The sequence below is a fragment of the Trachypithecus francoisi genome, unplaced genomic scaffold, assembly GCF_009764315.1.
Source record: "Trachypithecus francoisi isolate TF-2019V2 unplaced genomic scaffold, Tfra_2.0 Lachesis_group19, whole genome shotgun sequence".
NCBI classification, from domain to species: Eukaryota; Metazoa; Chordata; class Mammalia; order Primates; family Cercopithecidae; genus Trachypithecus; species Trachypithecus francoisi.
In genome coordinates, this window is record NW_022681464.1 from 5,666,705 (window position 1) to 5,688,515 (window position 21,811).

The 21,811-nt window shown below is 47.9% G+C and overlaps 1 protein-coding gene across 2 annotated transcripts in view; it reads left to right on the plus strand.

The window, feature by feature from the left end:
- The window catches only part of MYO5B (myosin VB), a 401,963-nt gene that overhangs the window by 348,166 nt on the left and 31,986 nt on the right, over positions 1 to 21,811 (plus strand). Inside the window, exons 26-30 of one of the 2 annotated variants that reach the window (XM_033177765.1) lie at positions 379 to 519; positions 3,966 to 4,031; positions 12,130 to 12,369; positions 13,184 to 13,284; positions 19,583 to 19,660. In XM_033177765.1, the coding sequence (XP_033033656.1) occupies positions 379 to 519; positions 3,966 to 4,031; positions 12,130 to 12,369; positions 13,184 to 13,284; positions 19,583 to 19,660 (626 nt within the window). The remainder of the gene's footprint in view (positions 1 to 378; positions 520 to 3,965; positions 4,032 to 12,129; positions 12,370 to 13,183; positions 13,285 to 19,582; positions 19,661 to 21,811) is intronic. The other variant, XM_033177766.1, reaches the window with a different exon arrangement.

Consider the following 21,811-nt stretch of genomic DNA (forward strand, 5'->3'; position numbering starts at 1 on the left):
CGCTATGTCCCAAGTTCTGTAGTTTCTCTGGCATGGGACCATTTTCCAGAAGAGAGCTCTTTTAACTTTCAAAGAAAGTGCCTGTGTTTTTATCCATTTGTTCTTGGAATATATGATTGGTCATTTTAAGTGGCTCACACAGGAGGAATATAAATGGCTGAGACTCATGTTATCTGGACAGAAAATGAGCCTGGAGCACCAACTGTGATATGAGAAGTGTTAGTTGGTTGTCATTGGCTCTGTATTTGAGATGCAAATTGATGTTTGGGAGGAGAGAGGAGACAGATGGCTGATAGAGAGGGAGACAGTGAAGTGCTGTGTGTTCCCTAAGGCATGTATTGAGGAAAACCTCTTTTCTGCGCCTGTCTTCCTTTGAAGGAAATCGGCCTGGAGAAGGCAGCCATGGACATGACGGTCTTCCTGAAGCTGCAGAAGAGAGTACGGGAGCTGGAGCAGGAGAGGAAGAAGCTGCAAGTGCAGCTGGAGAAGAGAGAACAGCAGGACAGCAAGAAAGTCCAGGTACGTGAAGGGGCTGCAGTGCTCTTATGGTGCTTGGATGAGAGAACAATCCAGCTCATGTTCCCAGGGCTCATGTGGCATGTGTGACCACATGGGATCATGCTCCTGCTAAGTCTCAGAGGGCTCCTCCTTATTGCATTGGAGTCATGCTGAGTCTTCTCTGAGTGCCCCTACACCACCCAGCTGAACAGGAGTAAGCTCCCTCGTGCCCCGGGTTTCCACTGGTGAAGCTAGGGGGAAGTCTGTGGCATCATCACCTACTTGCAAAGAGGGGAGCTCCCTGCCAGAGGACCAGGCTGTGTAATAAGTGTGTAAATACAGCAGAAGTCAAATGTTCACAGGGATAACCTATCGCCCTTTCATACCTGGGATCTGGCATGGGCTTGGGTTCAGCCTTTTTGGGTCAGAGGCAGACCGAGTGTGTGTCACTCACCCTCCTCTCCCATGGCTGCACCCTTGCCTCAGTCCAGATTATCAGCAGCCTCTTGGGTCTAGAAAGGATATTGTTTGAAATCTTAGTAGCCCCAAAAGTAATCGTTCCATCTCAAGGAACTATTGGGCACCCACGCTGCATTCAGAACTATGCCAGTGCCAGGCATGTAGTAGGTACACAAAATGTTCATTAAAGGACAGCAGATAACAATGTAAGAGAAATCCCCAGGATTTCTCTTGAGGATTGAGGAATTTAAATGTTATGAGGAATTTAGATGTTATGTCTGAGAGAACCGGACATAACACATGTGAAAAGTAAAAAATAACTTTGGTAGCACTTAAATAAATACAAGTTGAGTGTGAACAGGTTGGTGCCATAGGAGTAGAGAATCCATTGACTATAGCAGTGCTAAGGAGGAAAGAACCATTTATTTCTCTGGAGATAGAAGGACCACTTCTAAAGGGTACAAGGCCAATTCTGCCATGGGTTATATCATCAGCTGACCTCATAGTGAGCTTGAAAAAGGCCTTTCGTGTGTTCTCAGGCCTGAATTATTAATTGTGGAGTTTGACACCTACCCCATGTTCTCAGTCCGCATCCCTTACCTCACTTCTGTGCCCATTTTTTGCAACACCTGTGTTCCCTTTGCAATCAATTGTGATACAGATTCTGATCTATATTGCTAGCAAATTCTTGTCCCCCGCACCCCCCAGCAGTAACTGGGGGGGTAAATCTTGCTGATGGGTTTAAATCTCTCAGGTGGACTTGATTCAGAATGGAAAGTGAAAAGATTAGGCTTCTAAATTACTCTGAATTAGAAGGAAAGCTGCCCTGACAGGCAAGTGCAAATCAAATCAATGAAAAGCTACACAGATGATATCAGACGGTGCCTGACGTACAAGTTCTTGGCCTATCCAGCTGTACCTAAAGATGCATTCTCCAGGCTCCCCATTCCAGACATGCCAACTAATTTTGGAATCTCGGCTTTAGAACTTCTCTGGATACCAAATAAAAAAGGGTATCTTTTTCCTCCTAAATAACCACGGAACAATAGTTAGAACTCTATGCCTGGGCCGTAGCTCTGTCATGTATATTAAGGATCTCTCTTTAGGGACAATGGCCTTGTTTCTGACAGTTTAAGGAAGGAAAGGCAGGAGTGGGTTGGGGGAGGGTATGGGATCCCTCTGTAGCACCCTGAAATGGAGCTTTTGGAGGTCAAGTTCTTGGATTCGCTGTTGGTCCAAAGAGGGATCCTGAGCTACCTGGGTCTTCATTCTGGAGAGAGATGGCTCGGGTCTCAGCCGCAGAGAGAGGCAATGCACTGAGTGAGGAATGGCAGGGAAGCCCGTGGGATGTACCATCAGTATGGGAGTGAGGGTGGGACCTCTATGACAGTCTATGGTCAGTGCATTTGACCTCTCACCCAGCCACCTCCCTTTCTCAAGCCTGGCAAAGTCACCTTGGCCAATAGGGTGATTCCTATGGGCTGCCCACTTACAAACATGACTGCCAGCCCATCTTAATAGAGCCCCTTGAGTCTGAGTAGGTGATCTCCATTTTCTGAGAATCTAATGTACTCAATATTATCCATGGACACATGGCAAATCCATGCTACATAGAACACAAGTACAGAACTCTCACCGGAGCAGCAGGTTGAATGCGGACCCTGGACAGCCACAGCCTCCTGTACCACTGGTGTTGGTGGAGGCAAAACAGACACTGGTACCTTGGAGGGGCTTTACCCCCAGGTTGCAGGGCTGGAAACAGTGCAGTTAAGTGTCGGCATCCTTCAACTGGGAGGAGTACAGGAGATGCTCAGATCCTGTTCCTGTCTCCAAGCCTGGGGCATGCTAGTCCATCCATAGCAGGAGGACTTAACACTGCTAGCTAGCACATAGGTAATCTCAGTAAGTGATCTTTCCATTTTTACCTCCAAAAGTCCATCTTATTCAGGGACTATCACCCACTACTTGAAATTACTCCAAGTAGTTAACCATTTATGAAGCTGTTTCTACCCCTTTCTCATTGGCAGTTTAAGTCTAGTAGCAGCTAAATAACTGTAGGAATTATTCGCTCAGCTGAATCCTAGTGAGTTGTTACTCCAGAAATTGCCATAGACAAGCACTAGCTTTGGAGTTCTGATGTCAGACAGCATTACAGAGTGTTGTGGGCCATCTCTACTACCTGCGGTAGTGTCATGGAGGAAGCAGCTCTCTGCAAGGTGCTTAGAGTTTAGTTAGGAAACAACACACTGGGGAGGTTTCCTCCCTCATATATTGGAACGTAACTTGTTAACCTTGTTACTAGAGACATAGTTTTACAGTGTGTGTTAGCTTCCTAAGGCTGCTGAAACAAAACACCACAAACTGGATGACAAAACAACAAAAATTTATTCTCTCAGAGTTCTGGAGGCCGGAAGTCAGAAATCAAGGTGTTGACAGCCTGTATTCTCTTGAAGGCTTTAAGGGAGAATTTGCTTCATGCCTTTCTCTTAACTTCCCATGTTTCTGGCCATCCTGGTGTTCCCTGCCTGGCAGCTGCGTGGCTCCAGCCTCTGCCTCCCTCTTCACATGGCCATCTTCCCCGTGTCTTCTTCCGACTGGATTAACGTCCACCCTAATGACCCCAGCTTAACTTGATTACATCTGCAAAGACCCTATTTGCAAATAAGGTCACATTCACAGTTTCTAGGGGTAAGGACTTCAGAATATCTTTTGGGGGACAAAATTCAAGCCATAACACAGTGTTATACATATTTAACCTATAAGTGCCTGTGGGGACCATGTGAGTGAAGGTGGAGGGGGGACAGGAGGGAGGTGTTGATGGAGCACTTCATGGTAGGCTGGAGTGTTGAGCTGCACTTTGAAGGTGAGAAGGAAGTGGACTTGTGGAGGGTGGGGGTGTTGGGTATTCACGCACAGGCAGGATGAGCAAGTTTGACCACAGTTGGAAACACCTCTGTGGAATATCTTGCTTGAGGTCCACGCTCATCTTTGTCTCTCTATCCGTGTAGGTGGAACCACCACAGACTGACATAGATTTGGACCTGGATACAGATCTGGCCTACAATAGTCTGAAGGTAGGATTCTTGGGAGACAGGCTTCCTGGAACACTCCCCCGTCAGAGGGCAGATGACAAATCTGGGCATCAGGAGATCAGGCCCTGAGCCATAGTCTGCTAACAAGGAGAGCCATAAGCAGGTAGCTTCCTTTTTCCATGCTGCAGTTTCTTCACCTTTGGAATGAAGGAAAATTTGTATCTACTATAGGAATGATAATAAATATATGACCTACCCAATACAATTTCAGTTAAAATATGGCCACTAAAAATCACTTAGGAAAAAAACAAGGCTTGCATGGGCAGATGTAGGGCAGAGGGATCTGCCAGTGTGTCCTGTGCTGGCACGTGGGGAGACAGTGCAGTAGAACAGTGGGAGGTGAGCGGGCCCCACGGCAGGGAGGAGTGCACAGAAAAGGAGCTACAGAAGAGGCCCACCCCATTACCATCCTCAAAGACGTGATAATGTGGGAATTTAGCCTATCTGCCAGTCACTTACAGGACTACAGATAACTCTGGCTGGTTGATCTGAAGGTAGTGAGTTATCTCAATGGACTGTTCACAATCTGTTACAGATCGAACTCCTTGATCTATTCCTTCCCCCATCTTACTGCTGCACTTGACTTGTCAAAATATAAATAACTCTGGTAACAGCTACATTGCCCAGGAGAACAGCCTTGAATCATTCCCATGGCTTATTTCTAATTTTTTAAAGTGTGGTAAAATACACAAAAACTTTACCATTGTAATTAACTCTTTTAAGTGTACAGTTCAATAGTATTAAATACACTCATAATGTTATACTAGCATCTCACCAGCACTCCATAACTCTTTTCATCTTTTAAAACTGAAGCTCTGCACCCATTAACAACTCCCCAGTTCCTCCTCCCCCAACCTCTGGCAACCACGACTGTACTTTGTCTCTCTGCATTAGACAACTCTAGGTTCCTCACACAAGTAGAATCGTATAGTATTTGTTTTTTGTAATTGGCTTATTTCACTTAACATTATGTCCTGATGGTTCATCTCTATTGTAGCATGTGTCCGTCTTCTTCTAAGACTGTGTCCCATTGTGTGTGTGCGGATCATACTTTGCTTTTCCATTTGTTAGACATCTAGGCTGCTTCTCTGTTTTAGCTATTTTGAATAACACTGTACTGAACATGGTTTCCAAGTATCTCTTGGAGACCCTGCTTTCAATTCTTTTAGGTATATACCCTGAAGTGGAGTTGCTGGATCATGTGGTCATCCTACTGTTAATTTTTTGAGGAACTGCTGTACTGTTCTCCATAGCAGCTGTAACATTTTACATTCCCACCAGCAGTGCACAAGGGTTCTAATTTCTCCACATCCTTGCCAACACTTAGTATTTTTTTTTATAGTAGCTATTCTGATAGGTGTAAGGTGATGTCTCATTGTAGTTTTGACTTGCATTTTCCTAATAGTAATACTGAGCATCTTCTCGTGTTTATTGGTCATTTCTTTTTTTTTTTTTTTTTTGAGACGGAGTCTCGCTCTGTCGCCCAGGCTGGAGTGCAGTGGCCAGATCTCGGCTCACTGCAAGCTCCGCCTCCTGGGTTTATGCCATTCTCCTGCCTCAGCCTCCCGAGTAGCTGGGACTACAGGCGCCCGCCACCTCACCCAGCTAGTTTTTTGTATTTTTTTTTTTTAGTAGAGACGGGGTTTCACCGCGTTAGCCAGGATGGTCTCGATCTCCTGACCTCGTGATCCGCCCGTCTCGGCCTCCCAAAGTGCTGGGATTACAGGCTTGAGCCACCGTGCCCGGCCTTATTGGTCATTTCCATGTAGCCTTTGAAGAATGTCTTTTCAGTCTTCTGCCTATTTCTGAATTACGCTGTTTGGGGTTTTGTGTTGAGTTTTAGGAGTTCTCTACATATTCTAGATATTAATCCCTTATCAGATACATGATTTGCAAGTGATTTCTCCCATTCTGTGGGTCATCTTTTTACTCTGATAGTGTCTTTTGGTGTACAAAATGTTTGCATTTTCATGAAGTCCAGTTTGTCTATTTTCTTTTGTTGCCTGTGCCTTTGGTGTCATGTTTAAGAAATCGTTGTCAAATCTGATGTCATAAGGCTTTTGCCCTGTGTTTTCTTCTGAGAGTTTTATAATTTTAGGTCTTACATTTAAGCCTTTGATCCACTTTGAGTTAATCTTTGTTGAAGATTGAGGTAAGGGCCCAACTTAATTCTTTTGCTGTGGATGTCCGGTTTCCCAGCACCATCTGACTTTTAAACAACCAGGGCCACACAGATGGCATGGGAGAGTGTGCCATAGAGATCTCCTTCTGGAGTTGCTGATTAGACTTACTTTCCTCATGTGATATTCTACAGATTCAAAACCCTCCAAGGAGCCTGGGAGTCTTTCAGTGGGATAAATGCCTGCAGCGAGGGGACTTCTGCGTGCCAGCCTTCAGCCGCCTTTCCCAAGGGAGGCTTAGCCCCTGGGGATGAAAATGAGCATGTGAACTATTATAGTTAGCACTTTGGGGACATCAGTGCCACCCATCCTTTCAGAACTGGTGAGAGGGGCCCAGTAGTTCCCCAGGAGTAGATGTGGGACTGATGGCATCAGGCATTACTGAACTTGCTGGAAATGTAGATTCTCAGGTCCCCTCCCAGACCCACTGAATCAGAAGCTTGGGCCAGGGCCCAGCCATCTGTGTTTTAACAAGCCCTGCAAGGGATTCTGTTGCCCACTCAGGTCTGAGAACCACTGTACTACCCTACCCACGAAGCTGCCTCCCAGACTCCTGCATTAAAATCAGTGCAAAAACTCCTCCTCCCATTTAGCTGTCCTTGAGGAAGATGCCCCTTCTTGATTTTACAGGCCTCGTCTCCACTGCCAAGCATGGGGCCCAGCACAGAGAGGGTGCAATAAATATTTGTCTTAAACTTCCACAAGTCTAAATAGCTGCTCCACTCTGCTGCTGTTGACTTAGGCCAGGATTCTGAGGGTGTGAGACCTGGTTTTCCCAGCATTGTCTCTGATGAAATGATTTTACCTATGGGCCGTGTCACAGAGGCTGGTCCTGGGGACCCCTGGGATTAAAATTACCCACTGTAAGGAAGCACTCATGTTGAAGAGGCTGGCTTGGGTGCTTCTCACTTAACTAGGCCCAGTCCAGCATTCAGGGGACTTTATGACCACTTATTAGTATTTTTTATAATGATGGAAATTGGGCTTTTAGGCAGAACACAGTCAGCTTATATTTAGTGAGTTCCCCCTATGCACATCCCTCCTGAATGCTCTGAAGTGTGCAAAGGGGTAGGAAGTGTACTGTGCCCTCCAAAAGTATAGACTCTACCTGAGCAGGTAAGTCAAAGCGCTAAGATGATGAGTCGACACACCTGGCCACTCAGCTGCCTCTTCCAGCCTGATCCTTTTCCAGTTGGATTTGAAAAAGCTGCCCACAGGTACATGCATGAGATGAGGCTACTCTAGGAAGACCCCTTGACAAGTAGCGATTTTTTGCTTAAACCCTTTTACCAGAATTTTAAAAATTTCTGCTGATCCCGCTGGAATGCAAAAGGTAACTGCAGCTCTTGGCAGAAGCACACTGACTGTGTACCCTGCATGAGGCTTAGGTGCCCCCATTTGGGGTAAGGTCATGTAGAAGGGTTCTCAGGGCCAGTCACTCCTGCAGAGCATTGTCTCTGGAGGCCTGAGTAGGGTGGATGGAAGATGGGGTCTCCCTGCAGTGACTGTTAGCCCCAGCCAGTGTGCAAAAGCAGAGGAGAATGAATGTAGGGATGGTGAGGGTAGGAGGGGTGGCTCTAGGGTCAGCAGAGGAGGAAGCTCACCATTCCCTGGTGCCTGAGACAGGCCTGGTAGCCAAAAACAGCCATGACTGTGCTGACTTGGAAGCCAGCTGGGCAGACAGACCCTGCTTACGGCCAGCAGCAGTGTTGGTTTTTCTTTATCAACCTGCTATCAGCCAGAGCTGGATTCAAATCAGGAGATGGTACCCACTGACTCAGAGTTTGTGCAAGAATAATAGAGAACTGAGAGTCCAGCTTGACACTTAAACACTTTTCACCTCAACTGACTATCCAGCCATTGGCTTATCCAATGTTGAACATGCATCAGAAAAGACTCAATTGAGAAGATACTTTGAGTGTTTTTTTTTCTCCTTAATGTATCCTTTTTATAGACATTTTTCATTTTATCTGTAAATTTATTAAAGTAATTCTGTTCATCTTAGAAAAATTTTTAAATACAGGAAAATTGAGAATTTTTTAAAAATCCATATTCCTGCCACTTAAAGGCAGTCTTTGATATTATTTGAATATTTATTTCTAATGCTTTTTATATGCATATTTATATAGCTGTTATATATATAATTTTTCTGCTTTTTTCCCTCACTATAACGAGCATTTTTCTACATGTCTTTGTAAACGTGATTTCCATGGTTGATTAAAATTTGATGACATTATCACAATTATACATTCTCTAATTGATTGATATATTCTCATGTTTTACTTTTATAAATAATCCTGTGATGAAACTAGGCTTTTTTTTTTTTTTGAGAGAGAACTGGACTGTTCATTTTATTAAAATTCCTCAGAATTTTAAAACAAACTGCATCCATTACTGTTTACTGTGGCTAGATTTGTGAGAGCCATTTTCATAACTTTAGCTTGTTTTATGGAACACAGATCAGTTTTACTGGTTTAAAATCTTACAAAGTTATAGAATGGTGATTTAGTGTTGATTATATATAGAATTTCAATGAACCCTCATTCAAAATTGTGCTGCCTCCAGTGGTAGCGTTCATCCTGTGTGAAATATCTACTTTGTCTCATAGAGTGCTCTCCGGGGATGTACTGAAGTTTAAGAAATAGATACCCCAACTGTACAGAAAGGTTCCTGCCCAGTCCAATGTACAGCTAACCTAGGAGCTTGAAGTCCTGGGGCTATCCAGGGACAGGAAATTGGAAGCATGTGGTGTGCAGGGCCCAGCCTCAGCACACTCTCCTGGGGCAGTTTCACCCCCACCCACCCACACATCCTCCCAAGACTTCAGTCCTCACCAACATACTGATCCATCTCTAGCCCTTAATTCTAACTGCTCACTGCGCCATGGAGACTACAGCTGAACACATCTGAACCCTGAAACCCCATCTTGTCTCAATAGATGACACACATGTCACTCAAGCATCTAGACTTTCTTCCCACTTACTTCCCACATCCAAGTAGTCTCCAGGTCTTGACAATTCCACCTCCTAAATCTCTGCAGCTCATTCCCATCTCCCTCTGCTCCCTGCCATGGGCCATGCCACGTTGTACTCCAGCCAGATGGCCTATCTCCCCATGGAAACCAGGGAAACCCTTCTGAAGCTCTGTGATGACCAACTCACTGCTTTTTCCTGGATCCAGCTCCCTTCCCTGGGTTTTGGAATCTCTTGACCCCTGCCCCCTCTGCTCTGCCTTCTGCATGACAGCCTTTCCCCAGCAAGTCCTGCTTGTTCTCCTTCTCTGAGGCCTTTGTACCTGGAGACCTCTTGTCTGCCTTTTTCACATAGCTAGCTGCTCCTGTCTTTTAGCTGTTCAGACCTGTTCTGTTGCCTGAGTCAGTGGATGGCATTCTCCTGTGTTCCGCAGTCACTCTGGATTCACTCATGTCATGGTGTGTTCCAGGCCGCAGTGCCATGATCTGTACTTTAGTGTAATTGGTAGGTTCTAAGCAGGTGTTGTGCCTGCAGCACCTAGCACAGTGCCTGGCCTGAAGAAGGCAGATGATGAAGATTGGTGGGAGGGAGGGTCAGGGAATGGGACTCCCTTATTCTCCAACTGGAATGGCATAGCATTTGAATGCATCAAAACTATGTCTTTCACACAAATTCATGTTTCCATTTATATGAGGTACCTAGAAGGGTCAAACTCAGAGACAGAAAGTAGAATGATGGTTGCAGCAGATGAGGACCGGGGATAGGGAGTTAGTGTTTCATGGGGACAGAGTTTCAGCTGGGAAAGGTGAAAAAGTTCTGGAGATGGATGGTGCGGATGGTTGCACAACATAAATGGACTTAATGTCACTGAACTGTGCACGTAAAAATAGGTAAGATGGGGCCGGCGCGTGGCTCACACCTGTAATCCCAGCACTTTGGGAGGCCAAGGCGGGTGGATCATGAGGTCAGGAGATCGAGACCATCCTGGCTAACATGGTGAAACCCCATCTCTACTAGAAATACAAAAAAAGAAAAAAAAAAAAAAAAAAAGCCGGGCGTGGTGGTGGCCGCCTGTAGTTCCAGCTACTCAGGAGGCTGAGGCAGGAGAATGGCGTGAACCCAGGAGACGGAGCTTGCAGTGTGCCGAGATCTCGCCACTGCACTCCAGCCTGGGCGACAGAGCAAGACTTTGTGTGTTATATTTTTTACCACAATAAAGCATGCATATTCTTTTGGCAATAGGTAAGATGGCTAATTTTGTGTGTTATATTTTTTACCACAATAAAGCATGCATATTCTTTTGGCACTGTTGACCAGAAAGGATGATGAGGAAATGGTAGTGAGCCTGTGGGGGAAGAGAGGGGAGTGGAAAGGAGAGGTGATGTGTGGGGGACCCGTGGGGTATGATTATGGGAGATGGTATCCAGGAGTGTTTAGAGAATGGGATAAATAGAAATGTCACAGATGTGCCCTGCGCAGAAATCCTTGAAAAACAGCCAGAGCTTTCACCCAACCTGGCTCTCTTTGTCTTGAGGCACAATCTCACAGCTGAGTAGGGCCTGGGGTGGCTGTCAGCTCAGGCACCCAGCTGACAGCTGTCACTGAGCTCAGTTCTGGCCTGTCAAGGTTGGAGGAAACCTTAGCCACCAGCTGTTCTCACTCCCTTAAGCCACACCTGAGGAGGCTAAGGTTCCAGGACTGTGCAGTGTGCACCTTGAGCCAGGAGGGGACCGAGGGCTGTCTCCACACCCAGTGTTCCTCTAGCATGTGACGCTGGCTCTCCTGAGGATGGCCTTGGCTGCCGGAAGATCACCCAGGCACTGAGGGGATTCTGAACTTCTGAACTTAGTAAATAGACTCACCAGAGACTTGGTGACTCATCAATGATCATTATTAATCACCTTATTTTGGGGCCTTCGTCATGTCTGCAGAGTTACTATCTCTGTGCATGGTTCTAAATCTTCTGGAAATGACCACATATATGGTGGGGTCATGGGGGCACCCTGGACCAGGAGTCGGGAGCCCTGGCCATCTGTCCTAGGTCAGTCTCTAAACTTGCTGTGAGCCTTCCCCTCCCTGGGCTCAGCTTCCTCACTCAGCAAATCAAGAGATTCATTCTCCCCAGCCGTCTCCTAGTTCCATCATGCTATGGCTCTGTAACAAACATGCAAACAATGCATACTCATCCACATCTTTGGGTTTCCTTTGGGAAATTTTGAATCTCATATATCCCAGGGTCCTGCTGGCAGTTTGTGTGTGATCATCAGACTTCATCTCCAACACAAAGTTAAATGTACTACCCAGAAAATATAATGTTCCAAAGTTGAGTTCCAATAGCACATTCGATTCTGTATGTAGGTATTTTTCCTCTGCTGACATTGACAGTTGGTGGCTTTCTATATGACCAAAACAAAACTATGTCCCTGGTGTATCTTCCAAGTCATTAGTCCAGGACAAAAATGATGCTCCCTGAAAAATGGGGAGCAAGGGGTTCTCTGGGCAAATAAAGTTAGGAAATCCTGCATTGTGTACCTTTTCTTGGAAAGCCACAAAGCATGTGAACATGTTTGGATTCTAGGAATTCCTATGTTTACTATATGTCATTTAAAATTGTGAGCCCAGCATTTCCACAAGGAGGAGTTTCACAGCCAAACGTGTTTAGAAACATGAACACTGTTGAATCACTTCGGGGAACTGCCGCTCCTGAGGCATTGTGCAGGTGCTTCACGCTTGTGACCTGAAGTCATGAGTTCACATCCAGGTTCCAGCTTTGACTGCTTGCTGATGGCAGTCAGAACTTTCCATGTGTTTCAACGTTTAAAGAGGGAAGTTTCCCAGTGGACAAAAGAAGGAGAGGAGGGGAGGCCCACACAGGGAGAGGGCCTTAGGGCAGGGAGTAATGGCAGCGGCCCTTGGGCTGTCTTCCAGAGGCAAGAGCTGGAGTCAGAGAACAAAAAGCTGAAGAATGACCTGAATGAACTGAGGAAAGCCGTGGCCGACCAAGCCATGCAGAATAACTCCAGCCACAGCTCCCCAGACAGCTACAGCCTCCTGCTGAACCAGCTCAAGCTGGCCCACGAGGAGCTCGAGGTGCGCAAGGAGGAGGTGCTCATCCTCAGGACCCAGATCGTGAGCGCCGACCAGCGGCGACTCGCCGGCAGGAACGCGGTAACAAGATGGCGGCCCGCGGTGGGGCTGCTGAGGGGTGACCCTAGGTGATAAATTAGTGTTTTTTAAATATATCTTTACCCACGAGGGTCTAAAACCTGAAAGAGCAGAGTCTCTCACTGTGGGGTCTCCTCTAAAAAGGCAGAGCAAAAGACTTGCTGCCCTGTCAGCATGACCTTCCCTGGGGGATGCAGCTAGAAGCTTCTAGAATCTTCTGAAGTTAATATGAAGACGTTTAATAGGTAACTTCAGGGTGGCCTTTTCACCTCATACCCCTTGCTGTTTGCTTTCTGAAATGGAGAGAGTCCTTGGTCCCTCCCATTCCCCCAGGGTGGCAAGTTCTGTTCACTGTATTTTCCTAATGTTCTCACTTCCTGGGACAGACTAGAGCCAGAGGATGGGGACCGAGGCCACTTGGGTCACTCCATGGGGTCTAAAAGCCTGAGCCACCTCTGGGCATGAGCCTCAGGACGGCTGGGGTAAGCAGGTGCTGATGAGTGTGGAGGATTCCAGCCAAGCCAGGGTCTACCTGTGTGCTCTGGACTTGGGTGCTCTCTCCTCCCAGGGGCACCTCCTGGCCATCTTCCCCCACTGCCCCACATGCAGCTCTGTCTCAGCCTGGCCTCGTCGTTCTGTGTCTCTTCCAAGGTGACCTTTTGGAGTCATGTTCCTGGCCTGGGTTTGATTGTGGTTATCTCTGTTCTTCCAGGCCTTTGTCTTTTCCCAAAGGCACGTTTTTATATCTGTTTGTATATAAAGCCATTTTGTGACAATTGTTTAACCAGAGTTATTTTTTTTATCTGGGGATTTCTAGGAGCCGAACATTAATGCCAGATCAAGTTGGCCTAACAGTGAAAAGCATGTTGACCAGGAGGATGCCATTGAAGCCTATCATGGGGTCTGCCAGACAAACAGGTAAGGCTGCCGTGGTCAACTGTGCTGGACAAGGCCACAGAGAAGGGCTCTGCCCAGCCGAATCTGTTTGGGGTTTTCCTCAGGTGATGACCATGTGCTGAGCATCAGAGAATTATTTATTAGAGGACACAGAAAGACTGACTCAGTCCCCTGCCCTACTGTTAGCTCAGCAAGGCTCAAGCAACACAGTCTCAGCATCTAGAGCCCAGGTCCCCTGAAAAGGATTAGGCACAGGGAGCTTCCCTGGGAGGATAACAGGAGTGGAATAGGAAGGCCTGGCCGGGAACAGCTTTTCTCCTTGAGAGGAAGCTAGCTGGGGTGGGGGCTGGCTAACTGACAGCGGAGGGCTGCTTAGCCACCTGCTGCAATGCCCTTCTCATGCATGCAATGTGTGTCACACATTGGGGGCCCATCCTCTGTCATTCAGAACAGATGGAACCCAAGCTGGGCACTCAGGGGTGGAATGGGAGCATTTCACCTCCACCGTCTTAGCCAAAATGAGATCTCCCTGGATGTGAGTTTAGCAACCACTGTCCCCTTGAAGATGAGCTGAGCCAGGGTTAAGGCAAGCAAGAGTGATTGTCTGAGGGCGGCAGCAGGGCCAAGCATTGTCAGCAGACAGAACGCAGACCCCCAAGGCAGAGTGCCTGAGAAGGCGCACTGCAGAGTCCACTCCTCACCATTTAGTAGTGGTCGCATGACCAATAGGTGCCTCAGTCACCTCATCTGAACTGGGACAGCCATAGCAGCGTTCCTTCTGTGGCTTTGGGGAAGATGGGGTGAGCTCCTATCATCCGTGTAAGGAACTTAGGACAGTGCCTGTCTGTGGTGCACACATGATGAGTGTTACTGCCGTGATCACCGTTGTTATCGTCTCTGCTTCCTCATGCCCCTTTGGGCACCTATAAAAATGGAGCTGGCTGACCGAGCATGGTGGCTCACACTTGTAATCTAAGCACTTTGGGAGGCCGAGATGGGCAGATCACCTGAGGTCAGGAGTTTGAGACCAGCCTGGCCAATGTGGTGAAACTCTGTCTCTACTAAAAATACAAAAATTAGCCAGGCATAGTGGCAGGTGCCTGTAATCCCAGCTACTCGGGAGGCTGAGGCAGGAGAATCACTTGAACCCAGGAGGCAGAGGTTGCAGTGAGCTGGGATCATGCCATTGCACTCCAGCCTAGGCAACAAGAGTGAAACTCTGTCTCAGAAAAAAAAAAAGAAAAAGAAGAAAGAAAAAAAAAAAGATGGAGCTGGTCTTTTCCCTGGCTACCTTTCTGTCTTACCTCAACTAGTAGAATGCTGATCATTAAGTATTTGTTCAAAATTGGTGAAAACAGCAAACATTTCCAAAAAATGTCACTAGGTGGCACTGTGAGTGCAACTTTTAAGTTTTTTGCAAGAATGTCACAGAGTCACTGAAGACTTCTGGTGCTTTGATTCCCAGATATTTTCATCCAGTCCCTCCTTCTGCAGAGGAGGAGACTGAGGCCCGGAGGGGTCCTGTGCCTGAGTCAAGGTTGAATCCAGAAGGCCTGACTCAGGCTGGGGCGGCTTCCGGCCACTGAGTAGGTAATCAGAAGTCGCAGGCTCCAGGAGGAAATTAAATGTATTTCAAGAGAAGTATAATTCTTTTCCCTAAAGGAGGGAGAGAAGGAATGCAGGTGACTCTCAGTGCTAAAACTGGAGTCAAGATTTAGTAATTTTTAATTACCTTGGGTTGAAGATAAGAAATGAGATGAATAAGAAAAAGCCCAGGTGATATTAAAGTAGAAAGGAAGAAGCACCGTGTGCTTGATCTGACAAGCGTATCTCCCGATCTTCAGAGCCGTCGCTGTTGGCAGCCCCTTTTATTCATTTAGCGGTTGTCAGGGATCCAGATCCCAGTTTAGGTTTTCCCAGGGGCTGCTTAATACCCTGGATTTGTCTTCCTTTACAGCAATAATAATGATGGTGATAAAATAAGAATAGCTTTTATTATATCTTAAAATAATTCTGTTCCCAGCAAGCCTGGCATACAATAGGAAACTAATAGCCTGTGAAACTGAGTTAAGTACAGAAAAGGAGCCGGCTGCCCTGGGGAGCGGAGGCCTGAAGAGCCAGCTCTGCGGTGTGTGCTGCACCAGGTGCTGTGGAAGGGGCCTCGGTGGGTCTGCCCCTCTCCCAGGCTGGCCTTAGTTTTGGGAAGTGTTCATGATTGCTCCAAATCCCAACATTGAGGGAGGAGAGCCGCCAGGCAGGCTGGCAGGGAACAGGGACCCAACTGGGACTCCGTGGAGCCCATAGCAAGGGGATTCCCATTACCATGAGGGCCACCCTGGCAACTGGGGTGCTTTGGAGATAGACAGCTGCTCTACCTTTCCTACCGTTTTCCTGTAATGGAGAGTTAAATACTGTTTAAATATAAATTATATCTACACTTGTGTGATTTGTGGGGGACCATTTAGAATTTTGATGACATGTATCCTCTCCCTAGAACAAGTTACACTCATATGCTGAATTTTGCTTAGATTTCTGGGGGCTTCCGTCACATTCCCAGTCACAGCCCCTTTAAGCAGTCATGACCCTCAAGTTCAGAACTTTGGTCACTTGCTAACCTTCATAGTTTATAGAGTTTTGTTTTGGTGCCTACAACTGTGTCTTTTCCCTTGTTTTGAACTCTGGGGAGAGAAGCCATTGTCGAGGGTCTGCTCTGAGAGGAGCTGCAGGAATGCAGGTGGCACTTCTGCTTCCACAGAGCTTTCTCCTTTTATACCTCTGGGAACTAAGAGACACCAACGTCATTATCACCATTTTGTATATAGGAAGACAAAGGGGCAAGAGGGCTGTGAACATGAGCTGGGGGCTGGGCAGTTTGTCTTCTTTTCAGGGCTGTCTATGGGAGGAGGATGGGGAAGTGGGTTAGGAAGGCACAGGTTGCTGCTGCCCTCAGACCAGCCTCACCTTGGGCGAACACTTAAAGTCACAGAGCTAGATAGGGGCAGGAGTGTGGCCAGGGCTCTGGTCTGGCTCCAAGAACAGTGCTGCTTTGATTCCTGTCCACTTCTACCCAAGCCTTACCAAGAGTGTAGAACTCCAAAGTGAGACTGCTGCGTTCCTGATGTCCCAGAAAACCTCCCAGCAGCTCCTCTCCACCCAGCAGGTCCCCGGCAAGACAGGAGGCCTCCAGGCTTTGCCCCCTAGGCTTGGTCAGATGCAACTGGGGTTATTATTCACACACCCCCCATCCACACACCATGGGCCTGTCCAGGGCAGTGGAGACTGTGTTTGACAGGGAACTGTGTACAGTCTCAAGATTTGCTTGGAGCTGTTAGCTCATTTGACCTTGAGCCTCAGCTGCTGTGGGCTGCCTTGCTCAGAATGGCAAAGAAGGCAGGAAGAGCTGACTTCTGCCCAGCTCCTCCCCCAGAGGGCCCAGCTTTAACCAGTCCTAGCTAAGAGCTCTTGGGTTTTTTCCGGGAGGTGATCATTTGCTTATGTTTCCCAAAGTTCTGCTGGTCCTGAGTCAGCAGCCCAGTTTGGGTCTCCTGTAATTTCGTGGCTGGGTGGTATCGATCCGTAAACCATTCACCCTCATGTGGCCAGGCCTAGGGCCTCAGATGTTTCTCTGCTGTTCCTGGCATTTGGGGTGTGTCTTCCATTTCCCAGAGGTCCCCGGGAATATGCTAGGAGGTTGAATAGAAAGCTTGGCTATGAACTAAAGAAGATAGGCTATCTTTGGAGCACACAGCGGGCTTTTTAGGACCGGGAAACCGACCATCTCTGAGCTGGCAGGAACCTTGTCTGTTTCCCCAGGGAGGCAGGTTCTTAGCTGTGTCAGGGCCATGGTTGGCAGATCCTGTTTTTCAGTATCTTCACAGAGGCAAAGATTATTCTAGGCCTTGTCTGGTCTTCTATAAGATCCGGAAGAAACCTTTGCATAAGGTTAGTAATTAAAGATCTGGAAGAAACCTTTGCGATAATTCAGCGGGTTGCTTTCACTTTACCCATAAAGAAAGAGGCCCAGGGCGTGGAGGTGATTAGCCCGGGCCACAGGCTCATAGGTGGGGCTGGGAGTTGCCCTGGGCTGCTAGGTTCCCCAGCCAGTTTCCTGGATGCCGAGCCTCACTGCCTCCTGTGGCTGGGAACCGACTGCAGAGAGTTAACTTATCTCTGTGTGGCACAGTGGCCTCTCTGTAAATATTTGTAGATTTATTAATTGATATCAAGCACTTACCTTTTCAACAAAATTCCCGAGCCAAGTAGTTTGGGTTTTTTCTTCTCCCACCAGGAAGTGGCGCTCCCTCCCTGAAATTGGCCCGTAGTGGCCTAAGTGGAGCTGGAGGATCTCCTCCAGGGGTTCTCTCCTCTGGGAACCAATGGCTGAGGCAAGTTGGTTGACTGGTTTTTAATTTACTCGTGTGTCTGATTTCCTGAGCACTGTGGGCTGCCTGGGCTGCACAGTTCTCTACTTTTACCTTTGTCCATAGTGTCTGGCTTGTTACAGAATTAAGAATTCCGGGAGTGTGGCCCTGTGAGGCTGGTGGCCTGGGCATTAATGCTAACTTCCTTGTTGTATGAGTCAGCTTTGCGTGCCCCACCCTAGAGAGCTCTGTAGTCTGTAGCTCTATGGGGACGACAGAGGTGAGGTGACCCTTTGAGACAGGGCCCCAGCAGCCCCTCCCTGGGGGCTTGGAGAGCCGGAGGCTGGAAAGGAGCTTTAGTGCAAGGTCTGGAGACGCTGGGTCCTGGCACAGGAGTCAGTGTTTCTCTAGTGTGGAGAAGAAGGTGGGTGGAGCCCAGGATCCCTGCACTTTTTCCCTTTCAGCGCTGATGCTGTCTGCTTCTGGCCCTCCCCAAGAATCACTGCAGTGGTGCCTACAGTCCTCTAGGGAGCTGTGCCTTTGGGTTAAAGCACCAGCCATGAAAGGCCCTAGTAAAATGCAGGCACTAACACCTGAGAAGGGATGATGCTGAGTTATGAGTTTGGGATTTGTTAAAGTCCGTGTTGATGTTAATGATGGAGAGGTATAATGAGGCATGCCCGACCCCCACTTCCTATCATGGCCTGAAACAGTCTCTAGGGTTAAACGTTAAAAGAGCCCTGGCTGAGGAGGAAGTCCCTTCAGATGGTGGGGGGCCTTAGGATTTTACTTTTGGTTTACAGATGGTTTGCCCCCCGGGAATGAGGATGAGGGGATTATGCGTCCTCATTTCGGGCCGTATGAATGCAGTTCTTGCTCCATTATTCCTGCGTAGAAAGCTGGAATCTGGCCTGCAAGAGGAGTACTCCAGGAACAGAGGCTGTTAGGAGCAGGGAGGTGGACAGAGTCCTGCTGGGGGCAGCAGGCCCCTACCTGCCCTCCTCCACCCAACCCTGCTGGCCCTTGAGTATCTCTGTGTGCCCAGGGCTGTGTGAGGTGAGGACATAGGTGTAGGTGGAACATCGGACACACCTGACCTCCAGGGGCTGCCCTTGCTGGCATGGGGCAGACACTGGGTGACTTGGAGACAGCAAAAGAGTTTGCATGTGGAGGGGTAAGGAGTCCTGCTTTCCCAAATTGACTAAAAGTGGTAACACACCCCAGTCCCAAGGTCAAGGGGAGACATCATTCAGTTCTCATCTAGGGCATCACAAAACTTGTTTTAGCTATTTGAGAAAGACCCTGCAAGGAGAGCTGGAGTTAAGATTAGTTAATACTTTTGTGTGCTTAAGGAGTCTCAGAAAGATCTACATTGAAAAGCAGGTAGTGTCTGCAGTCTCCTTCCTTACCCTGGTTGAGGCTAAAGTCCCCCAGGGGCTTCCCATGCTGCTCTGCAGGATGCAATGCCTTCCCCACCAGAGCCTGCTCATTGCCTGCAGCCTCCTCCACACACACATAGGGTCCTCTCCTCCCATCCCTTTTGGCATCTCTCCCTGTTCTTGTCTGAATCAGTCTGATTGAGGGAAGCACCATGTGTGAGGCTATGTGAATGCTTCTACTGTACCCTCACTGCTGCCTTGCTGCCATTTACAGAGCTGCCGAACAAGTTGGCCCTCTGCTGTCTCTGGGGCAGCATGCTTTCCTACCCGGGGTTATTAGCAGGCCCCGCATGAGACCACATGAGCCCACTTCCAGACAGTACCGGAAACCAGAGGACTTCGGGGAGAGATGCTGTTTGCAGGTGACAGGAGAGGACGAAGGGAAAATGGGAGTTCTTGAGCCTTGCCTTTTTTAAATTTCCAAACCTTGGGTAGAATCTCCTCACTTTCCAGGACTCCCTGCCTGCCTGTCTCTTCCCTCTACACTGGACACCCTGTTTTTCTGTCCTTTGTTTCTAGCAAGACTGAGGATTGGGGATATTTAAATGAAGATGGAGAACTCGGCTTGGCCTACCAAGGCCTAAAGCAAGTCGCCAGGTGGAACATATTCCTTTCTTCCTGTGTCTGCTTTGTCCGTTGTGCCTGCTCATGTCTCTGCTTAACCGTTTTTCAGCTAGGGTGGGTACGAGGGCACGGGGAACGGTTGGCGTGCAGTCTGGCTGGTAGCCCCTGTGGTTGACCGTCTGTCGCCGTGCCCAGGCTGTGCAGATGTGGTTGAGGATGGCTGGTTGTTTGGGTCAAGGTGATAGCATTTAGTGGACCTCAGGAACCACATGGTCCAGCCCACTTGTTCTATAGGTGAAGAAAGAGACAAGTGTGGGAGGTCACGTGGCAGCAGGCACGCAGCTCTTTAGAACAAGGCTGAGAAAGAAGCATACCTCTGGGGGATCCTGAGCCTGTGCTGCTTCCACACTACATGTTGGTCCTCCCAACTCTGCAGGATCAGCCAAAAATGTCTGCCTGATCTGTGCTGCTGGCTGTGCTCCAAATGCAACCTGTGCCCCCCAGAGCCTGCCATCAGTACGTGTGCTGGTCCTGATCTCTGGGACTCCCTGGAGCTGATGGCAGCCAAGTGCAGTGCATGCGCCTTGACGTCTGGCCTCACAGCACCCTCGTGGGGTAGGGACACTGAAGCCTGAAGGGTTTAAGGAAATTGTTGGTGAAGCAGAAAATCCAGAATTTGAACCTGGTTCCATCTGATATCAGAGTCTGTGCCTGAAAGCCACTGGCCCTCAGGAGTGGGCGAGCAGCTTAGCTAGACAGGGTAGGCATGCACCAAAAGGACATCATGTGATGGTCACACCATAGGCCCATTGACTGCAAGTGGCTTTTAAGAGCTGTGGCATAGCTTTGCCCATTGGAGCCTTTCAACAAGAGATGAACTGGTGGTCACTGAGCTCGTTTTCCAGAAAGGAAACCGGGACTCTGCGAGGTGGCATGAGTGCTGGGCCCAGCTCCCTCAGCCAGGTGGTGGCGAAACAGGAGCCAGAAGCCCTCAGGCTGCTTCTCCTTGCTGCCTGCTGAGGATGTAGTAGAGGTACCTTTGCATCAAGAGCATCTCTTCTTGGAAAAAGAAAGTTTACTCAGCTGATTCACAGGGTAGTGTTTCTTTGGGTTCAGATGTGGCCCCACAATCTGTGAGCAAGGTGACATAGTGGGTCTGTTTCCTTGTGAATGGAATAGGACCTTCCTCATGGGGCATTATAAGGAATAAGGTTAATACAGGTGAAGTACTTTGCACAAGCCTGATATGTAACCATGGAATAACAAATATTAGCTGCTACTTCTATTACTATCATGGTTATTATTCAGTAAGATCAGATTTTTGTCCCACCAAGAAGTTTGTTTTATTGGAGGAAGGACCCTTGTATGAAACCAGGTGATTCCTCGTGCCTCTCCATCAGCAGACCAGATGTGGTTTCATGAATCAGCAACTGAATGCATTAATAAAGTACAGACCTATGAATCAAGAGTCCTGGTTTCTAGAATCAGCCCTGCCACTGGTCGTGCCCTCAAAGCTCTTTTGGCCTTGGTTTTCTCACCTGCATGATGAGGTGGCTAGCCTAATGTTTCAGTAGGAATGGAACCCTGGCTGAGTCACTCAGCTACAGTCTACCTGGAGAATAAGACATGAACAGCGAACGTGCGGCACATGGCAGGAGAGAAATCCTCAGGGCAGCTCGCCTAGAACCCGACAGTGTCTGTACTCTCTCATTAAATGTATAACTTATTGGTGACCACTTTTAATGTGCTTACTATAGCCAATATTTGATATTATCTAAATGCTGCATTTCATTTAAAATCCTGATTTAATTACCCAGTTATCCTCCAAAAATCTCACGTTGTATTTCTTTGGTAATAGGTAATATCACCTGTAGTGAATGAGTGATTTTCTCAATCACTTCTTCATTCATGTAACTTTGTTGAGAAGCCACTGGGAGTCAGGTGTTGCATCCAGTGCTGCTATGGGGCTGACTCAGCTACATAAAATGTGGTTGCTTCTATCAACAGTGTAGACTTCCCTCTCTCTCTTGCTCCCTTGTAGACATGGTCTTACCTCTCTTATGGCAATTCTCACTCCCAAACCATCAGAACTGTAAAAAACATGGCGCCTTCCTCCAGGGTAGCCATGGCCTCTAATAGCTGTCCCCTGGGCACAACCTGGTTCCTACCTGTGTGCCTAACCGT